The 17,085-nt window shown below is 29.2% G+C and overlaps 1 protein-coding gene across 2 annotated transcripts in view; it reads left to right on the top strand.

Moving 5' to 3' along the window:
- The window catches only part of LOC135957517 (zinc finger protein 37-like), a 36,674-nt gene extending 20,109 nt beyond the window's left edge, over positions 1-16,565 (top strand). Inside the window, exons 3-5 of one of the 2 annotated variants that reach the window (XM_065508284.1) lie at positions 8,710-9,230; positions 9,313-10,070; positions 10,143-10,778. In XM_065508284.1, coding sequence (XP_065364356.1) covers positions 8,710-9,230; positions 9,313-10,070; positions 10,143-10,729 — 1,866 coding nt within the window. In that variant the 3' untranslated portion in view covers positions 10,730-10,778. Of the gene's footprint in view, positions 1-8,709; positions 9,231-9,312; positions 10,071-10,142; positions 10,779-13,128; positions 13,183-15,556 lie in introns of those variants that run through there. The other variant, XM_065508285.1, reaches the window with a different exon arrangement.
- The last annotated feature ends 520 nt before the right edge of the window (positions 16,566-17,085 follow it).

The raw sequence follows: 17,085 nt of genomic DNA, 5'->3' as shown, positions 1-17,085 counted from the left end.
TAAAAAGTATTCTATTGGAAATCTAAAAGGATATTCAAGGATGAATAATTGAAAGGACATTTTTGAAATCTTTTGATCCTTACAGGATAAAATAAAAATAATACGAAATATTTTACAACTCTTCTTGATCATTTGAAACCAAATTTGGCATAGTAGGATGATCAGAAGTGTTAAAAAATATTTTATATTTGCATTATTTCATTTTTTATATTTTATTTTAATATTTCATTCGAAAAAAATACAACAAAATCCGTTGTGAAAAGCAACTCACAACGGATTTTGTTGTATTTTTTTCGAATGAAGTATTAAAATAAAATATAAAAAATCAAATAATGCAAATATAAAATATTTTTTAACACTTAAGTAGTGAAGATAAAAGGATAAAATGTTGGCATGTGGTATTCAATATTTGGATCTTTAACTCACTATTTTTTTTTGAAAAAAAAACTATTGGAAATCTAAAAGGATATTCAAGGATGAATAATTGAAAGGACATTTTTGAAATCTTTTGATCCTTACAGGATAAAATAAAAATAATACGAAATATTTTACAACTCTTCTTGATCATTTGAAACCAAATTTGGCATAGTAGGATGATCAGAAGTATTTTAAAACATTTTTTGAAAAATGTACTTCTTTGAAACTTTGAAGTCCTTTTAAAAGAAAATAGGATCACGAAATGAAAAACTGAAAACGCAGTTTTTCTCCATTTAATTTATTGTTTCAGACGTATATCATCCGGTTCGTATCTCATATTGAGTGTCGTACGGTGTTATATTTGAAATTTTTTCTAAAACACAAGACATTTTTCAAACTTTTTCCGACTCCACATCACATCAAAAAAACTGAGAAAAGTCGGCGAACTATTTTTAAACAAACCTTTTTAACATAACTATGTTATGAGATAAACCATGTAAGCGTATTTTTTGTAGATATTTTCAAGTACTATCTAAATATAAAATTTCTTGACATTCGGATAAGAACTGAACTTTTTGTGATTTTTTTTTAAATTTGTAAGCCCGAGGTGAGCATGTTTTGGTTTTCGCGCACCTCATTTCAAATACAAATCAACTCAAAAACACCTCAGCACTGACTATGTGAAATTTCATTAATCGTTTGCGACCTACTGAAGTATTTCCAAAATAAAAAGTTTGTAAACCACTGTGCATTAGGGTGGGCCGATTTGTATGTACAAAAATTTGTCGTTATTGTGCCATCGATTTTTCGATAGCTTTTGGCATGAGGATAAAAAATTTCCTTACAACATATCAAAAAAATCATTTTCGAGGCTCCCAAATTTCCAAAAAAGTCAAAAAATTTACTTTTTCTCAAATTTTATTTTTAAGTTTTTTTTATTACCTTTATTAACCATAAAAAAATGGTTTAACACTAAATTTTTATTCGCTTTTCATTTGATAATTTTTGTAAACTTCTTTTATATTTCTAAACATATTCTGATTTAAATTATTATAAAGTTCAGTTTTTATTTTATCTTGCACTTAGCTACAATATGTACTTGTAATGACATTTTAACTTTTGTATTTATTGATGACATATTTATATTATGATTGCACTTATCTTATTAAATATTTCTATCAACGACAAATTAATCGTTTGTTAACAATATTCCGCCATCGTTTAAAATCACACTAAACTTTTTATTTTGATTTTCAAAGTGTGTCGCGTTCGCTAGCGTAAAGGTTCAAACACATGCAATACTTTCGCTTCAACTGCGACTGACAGCTGCAGTTAATACAAATATGTATTTATACATAGAATTGTCTAAACATAAAGTAGCTTTGTTTTTAGTTTTGTAGTTAATAAATAAAAGTACGAAAACATATGATCAACAAGTGTCGCTAACACACTGATTGAGCTAGATTTTGTCACACAGTTGCAGTTGAAGCAAAAGAACTGTATGTGGTTGGGCCTTAAGTGTAGCTTTTATCAAAAATAATTGTTTTTATTATTTTAACAAGCATATATTATGTACATATATTTATGTAGATGGGTAAAACGCGTGCCGAAAGAAGAAGGGAAGCAACAATGCGGTACTTGGCGAAACTTAAAAAAGATCCAATAAAATATAAAGAATATTGCGATAAAGCAGCTGCGAGGATGAGACGACGCCGTGAAGAGCTATCGAAAGCAGCAAACGCAAATAGCAAGGAGCTAAGAGATAGAAGAGAAAAAGATCGCATAAGGCAGAAAAAGTTGCGCGATAGAAAGAAAAAGGAAGCAAAAGAAAAAGAGAAGCTTATTAAGTCATGTGTCTGCAACCAAACATTGGGAAAAGCTGCAATAAAGATAGAATATGAAATAACAATGCTTAACGAAAGCAGTTGAAGTTACTGAAGTACTGCATATATAAAATGTATGTCGAACCACCAAATGGAATTCACATTTTCCAGGCATCTCAATCGGCGTATTCATTAAAAAATAATACTTAATAATTTTAATCAATTTGCCTTATAAGTATTCTGATTACAATTATTATTACTAATGTATAATAAGTCTTTAAAATATGTATATAATAAAATTCGCTAAAATCTATTTTTGTTGCGCTCCTGATCCCATGTCTATTGCTAAAATATTAGAAACAACAAAGCTATAAAAATGCTATAGAACAATTGAAACAAGAAATAAATTTTAAGATTTTTTTTATTTTTTTCACTTCAGAAGCATACGAATATGGCGTTCTTGATCGTGAAAATGCACATATCGTAAATTTTTTTTAAATATCGTAAAATTTAATATTAATATTTTAAAATATTCTAATCATTTAAACAAATTTACTTAAATTACATTACATAAATTAAAATTTGTCGATCAAATAAAATTGTCACCAAAAAAATTTGTTATCATTATTATCTTAAAGTATACTTAGATGAAGTGTATAAAATATTCGGCACAGCCGAGTATAGAATTCTTAATTGTTTTGTCATTCCTTATAAAATTCTCAGATGATATACAACATTTCCAATTGTATTTCAGAAATTTCAAATTGTATTTCAGAAATTTCTAATTATATTTCAGAAAATTCCAATTGAATTTCAGAAATTTCCAATTATATTTCAGAATTTTCTAATTGAATTTCAAAATATTCCAATTATATTTCAGAATTTTCCATTTATATTTCAGAAATTTCTAATTGTATTTCAGAAATTTCCAATTGTGTTTCAGAATTTTCCAATCGTATTTCAGAAATTTCCATTTGTATTTCTGAATCTTTAATTTATACTTAAAAAGTTTCCAACTGCATTTCAGAATTTTGCAATTGTATTTCAGAAATTTCTATTTGTATTTCAGAAATTTCCATTGGTATTGCTATGAGAATTTTCTGAAAAACAAATCGAAATTTCTGAAATACAATTGGAAAATTCTGAAATACAATTAGAAACTTTTTAAGTAAAAATAAAAAATTATGAAATACAAATGAAAGTTTCTAAAAAACAATTGGAAAAATCTGAAAACAATTGGAAATTTCTGAAATATAATTGGAAAATTCTGAAATTCAATTGGAATTTTCTGAAATATATTTAGAAATTTCTGAAATACAATTACAGATTTCTGAAATACAATTGGAAATGGTGTAGATATGTCCGTCTTTCTGTTGAAGGTACGATTGGGCTTATATAACAATGTCGGTCTGTCCAACGCTCAAAAGCAATTAAAACACAATAGTGCGTTTACTCAGAGAGCGTATGTGTAAAAAAACAAAATAAATCGGTAAACAAATTTACATCAAAATATATGAACAAATTTGTTTGGACTAACCACTATAAATTAGGGTGGCCCCTAAAAAGTTGTGTATGTTTCCAACTTAAACAAAAGTGCCCAATGATAGGTTTTTGAGGCAAAAAGTCCATATTTGAAGTTTTGAATTTTCCAAAAGGTAATGATGGCAATTTGTACCTACCACTTAGGAATACACAAATGTAAAAAATTAGAATCAGGTGGCAACTCATAATTTAACGGTAAGCTGTCAAAGTTGAAGCTTTATTGTTTGTTTTGTTTTCATACATTTCACACTTAATTAGTAAGAAAAAACAAATTTGTAATAAATAAAAAGTATAGAGCTTATTATCCTTGAAGTAGTACCATGTATATGTAGTACGTAATGAAAGGTATTTATGTGTCATTTAAAGTGATTATAAATTTAAGTTCCCCTAACTGCAACCTTCTACTACATTCACGATTTTAGATTGCATACAAATCAGAAAAATATAAAATTTTAATTAATGTTAAATTTTAACGGTTAAAGATATCATAACAGAATTTGGAACTTATGTAGATCCAAATGTCCGTAAATCAATGTCATTATAAGTTTTGAAATTTTTTATTTGCAAATACCGAAATTCCTAAAACGGGAACAATGTGTTCTAAAATCTGAGTTTTTTTTTTGGAAGAGTGCGTACTGTGACGTTCTTTACCGTGTGATAGTAAAAGAACTTTGTATGTATTTAAATAATATATAGGGTTTTACACATATGAAGTTTTTTTAAAGATCAAGCATTTTTAGAATTTTTTACTCAAACATAATTTCTTTTTAAAAAAAAAATGGTCAGGTTTGGATAAGCCTGGTGGGTACTGTGTCCGCTTAAGTGAGCCAAATTTTACTTTACACGCTTTTGCATAAAGTTCTCTTTCCGGATCATATAAAAATTATATATAGTCCCGAAGAAAATTTTTTTCTACAAAAGCAAAAATATACCTTTAAAAAATACTACATGTATGTATCAACTTTGGATGCGTGTATCTTTTTATAGGGACGAGATAACTGTTAACAAGCACTGGCCCCCATTTCTTCTAGGAATCTCAACAACTGTAAAACAACTTTCGTAGCAATATCTCCAATAGTTTCCGAGATACTTGAAATCCGATTTTTTAAATTTTTACTTATAATTAATTAAAATAATTAGTTTAAATTAATTATAACCTCATATAATTTAAAAAAAAGAGTTTTCCGTTTATCTAAATTCAATTTAGTTAGATTTTCTTGGGTGCTAATTCTCGCATTTTTGATATTCCCTTATTCGATATCGAATAAAATGTATAGACATTTATATTGATGGCATTCTAAGAAGCATTCGAAATTTATTTATATTACAAATGCTAGAATCAGAACCCTGATGTTAGCTACATATACAGTAGCCCAATAAAGTCTACATACAGGAATTCAAATACATTTTTTATATTGAAAGCTGTATTTGTAAGTTAAAAGTAATGAAATATATTTGTTAAAAAAATAAATTCATGCTAAAAAAAATTAAAACTACATCACTTAAGTCGGCATTCTGATGGCATTCTAAGAAGCATTCGAAATTTATTTATATTACAAATGCTAGAATCAGAACCCAGATGTTAGCTACATATACATATGTTCAATACAAACATGTTTGACCAAAAATATCTACAAAGTCGTAATATTTTTATTATTCTCTTCACCTTCGTGAGAATGGTATATGTATATAAGTTTGTCATTCCGTTTGTAATTTACACAATATAATTTTCCGACCCTATACAGTATATATATACTGGATCCTTATAGATAGCGGAGTCGATTAAGCCATGTCCGTCTGTCTGTTTGTTAAAATCAATTTTCTGAAGACCCCAGATATCTTCGGGATCCAAATCTTCAATAATTCTGTCAAACATGCTTTCGAGAAGTTTCCTATTTAAAATCAGCAAAATTTCTGAGATATGAGGAAAAAACCAGGACAACCTCGATTTGTGACTTATTTTTGACCTATGTATATCTGGATTACTAAGTCATTAATATAGACAATATGGATATCTAATGATAGACATTTCAAAGACCTTTGCAACGACGTTTATAAGACCATAGTAAGTTGTATCTACAATGGGTCAAAATCGGAAAAAATATTTTTTTACCCGAATTTTTTACAAAAAAAAAAATTAAAAAACCAAAAAAAATATTTTAAAATTTAAAAAAAAAATCAAAAATTTAAAATAACAATTCGAAATTTTTTTTTCCTAAAAATTAAAAAAAAAATTTGGAAAAAAATAAATTTTGTTTACCTAAAAATATTTAAAATTTTTATTTTCAAAACTACAATTTCAAATTTTTAAAATTTTTTGTTAAATTTTGTTATTTACAACATAATAGGGAATAAAAATGTGGAAAAAGTATGTCAATACCTCCTATAGTTTTTCCGTACCTTCGATATAAATTTTGCGATTTTCGAGAACTAATTTTTTGGCCATATTTTGGCGAATGAGCCCAATTTCCTTACTGTTATTAATTTTAAGTAAAATATCTTCAGAATATTATAGCCCAGGTAATTAAATATAGTCTGAAAGTTTTCATAAAATTGGAAAACTTTAACCCTTAAATCGTGAAGGTCAAAGGTAAATTTTTCAATATTTGGAATTTCTAATGGAAAGATAGCGAAATATTATGTATATATTTTTGGGCCTATTTTGATGAAACTTAAGAAAAATATAACATGAAGTCTAGTAATTACAATAACAGTGGGTCAAAATTACTGTGTTTTTCGTGATTTTAAAAGTTCAGGGTCATTTAGACATTTCGATTCTTTTAAATTAAATTGCAAAAGTAATTATTTAATGGAAATATTTAAAAAAAAAACTGAAAAAAATCCCCTCTCTGCACGGGTTGTCCTTCAATTAAATTGAGTGAATTTGAAGTATTTTTTTATTAACCCTTTCAGTGGTTTTGTCCAATGCATAAAATATATCAATATATGTATAACAAAAAAATTAACAAAGCAATTTTAAAATAATAAAAAAATGCATTTAGTTTTCAAAAAAGAAATCTGTTATTCGCATCTGTGTTTTCCGTTTCTTGGTGTTTGTTGCCGCATTATATAAAAATCATGTAAAAAAAAGTCGCGTATTTGAAAAAATGCTTGCTAATTAGAGTTCGCGTTATATCGAATTCGTGTAAATAAAGTACCGGCTTACCTGTTACTCCAAAGTTATTAAATTAAGGTAGTTCAATATAAACTGTTCTTTAATAAGTATTAGATGTGGAAAATCTAAAAAAACGGGAATAACGATTTAATTTTCAAAAGAAAAGCGGGTCATTTGGCAACACCTATGTATAACTAAACTACCTATATAAACTAATTCACAACCAACCAATTTCCTGTGCGATTTTTATATCATCAAGACAATCATTTATAAAAGGTGATTAATTAAGAGTTTTTTTTTTTAATTTTCAGTAAAACACTTATAGAATTGGATGTCGGAATCTTTATTATGATTCGAGCAATCTTTGACATTTACATTTTAAAGATATGTAATTTCATTAAAATTTTGGCCAGGACTACGCTATAGATCAGCGGTTCTCATAAGTTTTTTCTTCACGACCTCCCTGATCCATTTCATTGAAAGCACGGTCAACTTTTTTTCATAATGTTATCAAAGAAAAAAAAAACATAAATAATATTAATAAATGCGGTATAGTTGTAGTTTTACAAGCTCTTTATCATTCTGTGTCGATTCTTTGTTTTGATTGGTAACCTGTATTAATATTTTTAATGCTTCGGAACCAAACCAAAAAAAAAAATTAAATTAAGATTTTGTACTTCAGCTTCATTTATTAATGGAAAAGAAGAATATTCTGGAGTTGATGATCAAAGGCAGCTTTTTCACAACGAAATTTTACACATGAAATCCTTAAGCCCAATGTCTATATGTACTTGAAATGTTTTAATATGTTTGTCAAAATAAAACATTACACAGTGATACAAAAATTAACGAAATAAATATTCAGGGGTTCTCTTGTAGCAATTCTGTTTTTTTTGATACCATTAAGTATGGAAATACTTTTAGTTTTTCTCGACACTTCGTGCCCCTAACTAAAGCAAGTATTTTTATGAAAAAACATAAAAAATCGAAAAAACATTACTTACGAGTTTTGGAAAGCTTTTTCATTAAAATAAGAAACAGGATCAACTTAGAGCGTAATAAAAACTCCAATTACTCTCGAGCTGTGAAAAATATGTAAAAAACTTAATTTGAATTACTATTATTTTTTAAGTTTTATTTATAACAAAATTTATATAACTAACTAATTATAACTAAAATCAAATCTTTGAATCGTTTACCATAGAGAAATACTAACAGAGCAGAAACTTGAAAAAACTCAAACAAAAGTATTATTCAAAATTTAAAAATCCATGAAAAATTATATTTCAACACATAGAACGGAAGGAGAGAGTAATATATATGGAAAAATTACTCTCTTTTCACACATACGGGTGATACAATAACAAAATACATGCAATACATTCTCATGAATTATATTTAAAAAAATAACAAAAAAGGCTTTTCAATTAAACCTTTATTTCACCCTTGTGTGTGAAACCACACAGAATTAATATTTTTATACATTAAAAAATGTTAAAGCGAAGTTCATGCAATTTCTTTACATTTGATAACGAGATATTTAAGAAGTGACGTAGCATACCCGGATGTGTGGTTTTCCACACATATGTATATGTATAATTAATATGAATTTTGCACTAGGAACAGCATTTTTTTGTCTAAGTCTTTTTTTATTCTGACAAAATATATACATAAGTATGTAATGTAAAATGTAAACATGTTATTACACGTTTACATATTGATAAGCGTGCATGTCTGTAGTCAAACCATACTCGAAGAGAGTGCAATTTCGTTGGTTGCATTTTATAAAGTAATTTTTTTGTCGTTGATTAGGGCAACGTGGCTAGACCAAAATATCTTACCAACGAAGTGCTTGAAGTTATTTTAAATGTTTCTGATGATGAAGATTTTACCGATAGTGACGAAAATAACTCGCCGGAAGAAAATGCTGAATCGGATGAAAGTGAAGCTGATTCTGATTCTGAATTTAATGTAAAGGAACAAAATGAAGATGTCGACGCACTCGGAGTCTCATCCGTAGATAGAACAGTGGATCCATTATTTGTATCAAAAAATGGTATAGTATGGAATCCCCAACCAGTAAGCGATCGTACTGGAAGAATATGGAATGAAAATATCAACAATTTGAGGCCAGGCACAACAAGATATGCAATGGCACGCATAGATGATTTGAAAGATGCGTTTATGTTGTTTTTCCCACCGCCAATTGAGAATGTTATTCTGAAGTGGTCAAACACATATGCCAAAGCGGAGTACGGCAAACACTATATCGAAATCGACTCACATTTGTTGCATGCATTTATCGGTGTTCTAATTTTAGCTGGAGTTTATAGGTATGTACATATATTGTTTGTTTATATGTATGTCTATGTTTGAAATCCATCTAATGTTTTAGTTATAATTGTAATGATTTAGATCAAAGAATGAAACAACGTTGGATTTATTCGATGGTGTATATGGACGTCCCATATTTAGAGCGATTATGTCGAAGAAAACATTTCAATACATGAATCGAGTTATTCGGTTTGATGACGTTATGAGCAGTCGTCAAAGAAGCTCTACGGACAAATTTGCTCCAATTCGGGAAATATTCGACAAATGGTCTGAACTATTGAGCGATTATTTCAACCCATCTGAATGTGTTACCATTGACAAGCAATTGCTTGGTTTTCGTGGAAGATCCAAATTTAAACAAAGTCTACCTTGTAAGACTGAACGACATGGAATTAAATTTTGGCTATTAGTTTGCTCTGAAACTTGTTACGTTTGGAAAATCAAACCTTATTTGGGTAAGCCAGTTGATGGTTTAGCTGAAAAAAATCAAGGTGAACGTGTAGTTTTGGATTTGGTTCGTGGACTGCATGGTCATAACATAACGATGGACAACTTTTTCTCATCTTACGAACTTGGTCAGAAGTTGCTGTCCCAAGGGCTAACAATGGTCGGTACAATGCGCAAAAACAAAAAAAGCATCCCACCAAAACTCTTGGAATGCAAAAATGTTCCATTGTTCCAATCAACATTTGCATTCACCGAAAACACAGCACTCGTATCATACATTGACAGAAAAGACAATTGCGTGCTACTGCAAAGTACAATGCACGTATCGAATGATGTAGAATCTGATGGAAAAAAGTTGCCAAAAATCATGAAATATTATAATAAAACCAAAGGTTCGTTTCAATGTTTTTTTATAATTTGACTTCATTGATCACCAGTTATTAAATATTTTATCTTATACTTAGGCGGAGCGGATACAGTTGACAAAATGTTGTCTTGTTACAGTTCTAAAAGAAAGACGAATCGATGGCCTATGGCGGTTTTCGCAAATATGATCGATATCTCAGCTCTAAACGCGATGATTATATTCAAAGATGTGAAACCAAAATGGCAAACAAACAAGCCAACAATGCGACGAATTTTCTTGCGTGAGCTTGGAATATCTCTTGCAAAATCATACATGACAATGAGAAAACGCGCACCACGAACCGAGTTGGCGGCCTCTTTACTTTCTGGCATTAACAACAATTCGCTAAACGAATCAGTGGGGGAGCCCAGTAGCTCACTAGCCCATTCCACATCTTCCCTGTTACGTGAACCTCCAGAATTTTGGGAGGTATCATCACGATCATTTGATATTCGTGCAAAAAGTTCCATAAGTGTTCCTCCAAATGTCGAAGGAAAAGCTAGATGTCACATTTGTTATAGCGAGAAATTGAAAACTAAGAATTATGTACATCAAATGATCTGTTGTTTCTGCCAAAAAGGTATATGTAAACGTTCTCATAACCGAAATGTTTGTGTTAAATGTATTGAAGATAAACTAATTTGATGTAACAGATAAGAAAATATATAAAAATAAATATTTTATTGATGGTAAATGATGATTTTGACTACAAAAAATTATGTTGCTAGTGCAAAATACGTAAACCACAGAAGAGGGTTACATAGTTATTCTACAATAAATAAAAATAAATTGATCTTGACCAGACGTGGAACAACGGGGGGAAAGGAAAAATAATATTGTTAGAATTTCCAATACCAAATAAAATCAAACAAGTAAGAGAGCTATATTCGGCTATGCCGAATCTTATATACCCTTCACCAAATTATACTTTAAAATAAAAATTTTAAATATTTTTAGGTAAACAAAAATTTTTTTTTTTTTGAATTTTTTCATTTTTAGGAAAAAAAATTTTCGAATTGTTTTTTTAAATTTTTTTTTTGTTTTTTTAATTTTTTTTTAATATTTAGCGAAAAAAACTATTGGTAAAAAAAAACTGGGTCAAACATTTTTTTCCGATTTTGACCCATTGTAGGTCCGACTTACTATGACAAAGGTCTTTGAAATATTGTCTATATTAATAACTTAGTAATCAAGATATAGGTCAAAAATTGAGTTTGTCCTGGTTTTTTCCTCATATCTCAGCCATTTGTGGACCGATTTTGCTGATTTCAAATAGCAAACTTCTCGAAAGCATGTCTGACAGAATTATTGAAGATTTGGATCCCGAAGATATCTGGGGTCTTCAGAAAACTGATTTCAACAGACAGACAGACGGACATGGCTTAATCGACTCCGCTATCTATAAGGATCCGGAATATATATACTTTATAGGGTCGGAAAATTATATTGTGGAAATTACAAACGGAATGACAAACTTATATATACCCTTCTCACGAAGGTGAAGGATATAAGAAACGTTTTCTTATTACGAGTATAGAAATTTAACATAATTTAGAATATTAACACAGTTATTTACTGAGATCTTACGTACATTTTTGTAGTTGATTGTTTCCTTGAATTTTGAACGGTTTGCTACCTATGGACTTGAACTTGAACCGTATATGGTTATATTTTTTCGTGTTGCACTGTGTAATTGTACAAAAACAAAATACCTTAGGAAATATAATTCTTATTATTAAACTCTCTTCTCTTTTTCTGTGTTGTACTTGTTCTCATATTTTGTTTTTTATTTCAAGCTGGTTGTTATTCAAATGTGTGTATTGTTTATGGCATGCACGTGTTGAAATAACTAGTCACGTAGCAAGTTATGTAACTAGTTATCACCCTAAATGATATGCAGTGTTGCCGTTTTGGTTATTTATAACCAAAATTGGTTATTTTTTTCTGATGTGTAGATGTGTATTTATTTTTCATTTTGGTTACTTTTTTCAAAACATTTTGTTATAGACAGATTTTTCAATATTTAATCAGCTCGCGTTTTCGAAATATTACTGTTTTTGTATTCACATTACATACCCTATTTTTTGGTGTTTTTCTTTTAAATTTTGGGTACAGCATAGAAACTGATTTTTTTCATTAAACTGATCTACATAACCATATGATTCTTTTGAGTATGATAAAATGTTGTATTCCGAAAATTCTAAACAATAATGTTTATTTTTAATATTTAGCTAGGTTCAATATTTGCTATTGGTTTAGATATTATTAAAAATACTCTAATAAAAACTACCAATGTCGTATACATATAGACATCTGTATAAAACTGTATTTACATGAGAAAATGATATTTCAATTCAAATATTAAAAATTTCATTAATAATTTATTTTATAAAATTGCTTTCTTGCTGTAGCCAGTAACGCAAATAAGATAATTAATGTGAAAAATGTTCAGCAAAACCACAGCAAAAGTGTAATATTTGAAAATCTATGCCACTATTTGAAAATATATGTCAGGTATTTCATGTAGAGGTTAGACAAAATGAAGTACATTTTAAAAAAATTAAAAGATTTACATTCAGTAAAAATAATTGTGTAAAATAAAAAAATATCAAAAAAGGCACGAAAGTGGATTTTTTTTTAAATATTAAAAAAAAAATTATTTCTGTCGATTTTTCAGAATATTTTGCTATTAAGAATTTATTTTCATAATATTCTAAATGTTGAAATCTTGACATAAAATTTAACCTGTGTAAAATGTATTAAAAAAATTAAATTTCATACTTCTGTTCATATTTTTTTTTTAAAAAAAGTTAAAAACATGACGTTTGCAACTAATTTTGTTTGGTTACTTTTTTTACATTTTGGTTATTTTTTTAATCAAACTTAGTTACAAATATTTTGAAATGTTCGGGACAGTCTCCTAGAACTGCTGGGATATTACATACTAGTGTATATATGTATGTATTTTAGAATTTTAATAAATAAAACGTCAACAAATTTCAGCACGTATTCTTTAATTTTCGTAAATCAATATTTCTTTTTAGGTGGAAAAGGAATCAAATACAGTAAAAAAACATAAACGATGTAAAAAGCGTTGGGTGAGTACTATTTATTTAAATACATATATCGAGGGACTATATTCATTCAATATCGTCTGTCTTAGATTTTCATGAAAATTATTTTTTGATAACAAAATATTTAGCAAACATAAAAATTTCAAAGAAAACATTTTTTTTGCTTTTTTATTAAAAAAAAATTATATTTCTGAATGCAAAACCCTCTATCGGGTTTATTTTGTCTAATTTTTACTTATAAAATATGCTTTCTTACTAATTTGTATATGCTGATCACGAATCTGACAAAATATCATAAATAGACTAAAGTGTTTTCAAAATATTGCCCATTTTATGTTTATATTTATATATCGAGCCCTTAGCGCCAAATTATCGTAAGCGACAAAACACAAATTTTACAGGAGAAGGTTTTTTTTGATTATTTTGAAATTTATACATAGAATTAAAAATGTTATGATGCGATATAATATAATTTCGTTCAAGCTATTTTTCTATTTTGCAAAAATATTTATAATTGAAAAATTTGACAAAAAAATGTTTTTATTGAATTTTTGCATAGATAAAAATTTTTCGAATTGGAATTAAATTTTTATTTATGAATAGTTTTTAATGAAATTTCACAGTTATGTAGTTTTTCTATTTAATATGGAAAAATAAAAACGAATTTTGAAATTTATTATCAGCAATCCCGCAATTCCCAAAAAAGTGTTGAAAAATTCCAAAAATAGGAATTTTTAGTTTTTTAGCTATAATATCCATACCAGGGTCGGGGTTATCGGAACCCTTTACAAGATAATTAGAAACATATTGGGCCACCTGAAATCGGTTACTATATTTTAATATCGAATATGCAATTTGAGAATTTTTGCCCTAAATTTTAATTTTAAATAAAAAATAGGTATTTTTGAATGAACCTGGTCCCCTCGGACCAGCTTTCCTTCATCCTCTTAGAAATTTTTTGCGATAACTTAGAAAGAAAAAAGTTCTTTTTTCCAAAAAAATTAACGAAAAATAGCCTTTTTAAAATTTTTTAAATTCAAATGCATATAACTTTGGACTTAGTCATTATTTTTAAACAATTATTTCTCTATGTGATACATACATGTGTTTGTTAGTCCAATAAAGGAAAACTGTAGAAAATCGGGAAATATTTGGATACGCTTTTATCAAAAAACTGGAGTAGGGTGGATAAAAATGTTAAAAATTTAATTTTCAAATGCGAATATCTCCTAAGCTATAAGAGATAATTTGTAGTTACGACGATGTTTTTTGTAGTGGAACACAAAGTGTCCTACTTTGAGGACCCTTGGTCGTGCCCCTAGTGGGCCCTTGAAGTCCACGTTCAGAACTTAAACTCGACAACACTTCTTCTTTGCGCATGTAAAATTTCATTCAAACCAATCTAAGCATTTAGAAGTTACAGATTTATTTCCCTCTTTTTTATCTATACCACTGTGTGTCGCTTACGATAAAATTCAAACCCGACCATATGATACCCTACACCAGTCTAATTATGGACCAATCGCCATAAAATTAGGTGGCATGACTTCTGTATACATATATGAAACCTATTTGTGTTGAAATTTATTTGAATGAATTTTTAAGAAATCTATACTTATTAAAATGATTTTCGGAAGTGGGCATTATATGGGAACAATGACTAATTATAGACCGATCGTTATAAAATTTATTGACATGACTTTTGTATATATACATACATATAAATTATTTGTATTGAATTGTATGGCAATACCTACATTTTTAAGGGATTTAGTTAAAGCTAGGAAGCTAGTTAAAGTGATTTTCGGAATTGGGCCTTACGGCAGCTATGACTAATTGAGGACCGATCATCACAAAATTTGGTGAGGCGAGTTCGGTAATCGTATGGGGACTAGCAGACATAATGGACCGATTCAACCCAATAAGCTTCGTCTTTGGGGCAATGGAAGAGCTTGTACCAAATTTTGTCGAATTATCTTTGTAATTGCGACCTGTAGTTTGATTACAAGGTTTACATGGACGGACGGACGGAGATAGCTTAATCGACTCAGAAAGTGATCCTGAGCAGATTTGTATACTTTAAGGTGGGTTTTGGGACAAAACGTTACAAACATCAGCACTAACCCAATATACCCTCCCCACTATGGTCTTTAGGGTATAAACAATATTTTAATGAAAAAATGCGAATTTGACATTATTTCTTAAAAACAATTTTTTAACTATTACATGGAGACCCCATGTTACGAATAAGCGAAATAAACATTTCTTTGGTCTTCTTAAAACTTATGTTTTCTAAGATAAACTGTTTTGAATATAGTTCCTCGAGTATCTCGTAGATCAAAATCTATGATACAAATTGATAAACATATGCTCCTTATTTTCTTTTTTTTTACTTTAGAAAAACATTGATGATTCAAAATTACCAGTTTTAATTGAAATGTATAAAAAGTATGAAGTTTTGTGGCAAGTTAATGACATCGCGTTTGGCATATTACCAAAAAGAAATGAAACTTTTGGCAACATGATTGAAGAACTAAAATCAAATCATAATTTCGATAAGAACATGGATGAACTACAGGATCATATTGACTATATAAACTTCATTTTCAGCCAAGACAGAGAACAAGAACTTAAGTGTGAATTAGATAAAACCGAGTTTACACCTACATCGAAATTTTATGAAAAACTGTCGTTCCTAAGAGATAGCCAAGGGCCGTTTAAATGTTCAACTTGTAATGAGATTATTACAAAATACGATCGCTATCACATACACGTAGCCCAGCACAATGGTACGATACCATTCCAATGTCGGCTTTGCGAGATGGGATTTCAAAAGTTTGACAATTATCTAAGGCACGTAACGAGGCATTTGGGCATTAATAGCTATCACTGTAATGTGTGCGGTAAGGGTTATCCATTTAAATCAGAGTTAGACTGGCATTTAACCTCGCACACTGGAGTTAAACCGTACTTGTGTCCCATATGTGGAGCTGGATTTAGAGCTCGTCATGGTTACGACAATCATATAAGACGCCATGAAAAACGTTTTCGTTATGAATGTCATATATGTAAACATGGCTTTAATCATTTATGTAAACTGAATACTCATATTAAATCTCATCTCAATATACGTGATGTCATCTGCAATGTTTGTGGTAAGGGTTTTACAGCCGCTAAATATCTACAAAGGCACAAACTTATTCACGAGGAGGAAAAACGTTATAAGTGCAATGTGTGCGGTAAAGCATTTGCCCAAGATTCCGGTTTACGAACACACCGAAAACAACATCAACCATATGCTACAATAGCGGAAAATAAAAATTTATTAAATGTATTTAAATAGTTTATCATTCATTTAAACCTAAATAAATAATTTTAAAATATACAAAGATTATATTTCAAATAAATATACACATTTCTTGACTTTATTTAAGTAATTCAGTAGCTTCATTTCCATGAAATCTAATAGAATTCAAAAACAACTATAATCTCCTAGCATATTTTTTTTCTTCATTAGCCCACTTGGGGACATTTGGCTTCCACAAAGCATCTCCATCTAATACGAATTGTTGCAGTTGTTTTTCGCGTATTTCCCATGTAGATTGCACTGTCCTAATTATTGGAGTATCGTGCGTTTTATCGTATTATTTTTTGTATCAGTTTAAACGGTTGTTGTTCCAGCTAAGTAAATGATTGGTCTGCTGTAGCGGGTCCTCGGATACATGTATGATGTTGCCATTAGGATCCGATCAGTTTAAACGGTTGTTGTTCCAGCTAAGTCTGCTGTAGCTGGTCTAGGATAATGGGGCTGCCATCTGTCGTTGCATAGAAACAACGCCCTATGTGTATTGGTGTAGTGGTGGGGAACCTTGTTGATCTTTGTTTCCTACCTTTTTCTCCCAGGGGATGGCGGGCTGCCTGACCTTT

The sequence above is a fragment of the Calliphora vicina genome, chromosome 4 (genome assembly GCF_958450345.1).
Source record: "Calliphora vicina chromosome 4, idCalVici1.1, whole genome shotgun sequence".
Taxonomy (NCBI): Eukaryota; Metazoa; Arthropoda; class Insecta; order Diptera; family Calliphoridae; genus Calliphora; species Calliphora vicina.
The sequence above is the reverse complement of the archived record's forward strand: the minus strand, read 5'-3'. Positions and strand labels throughout refer to the sequence as shown.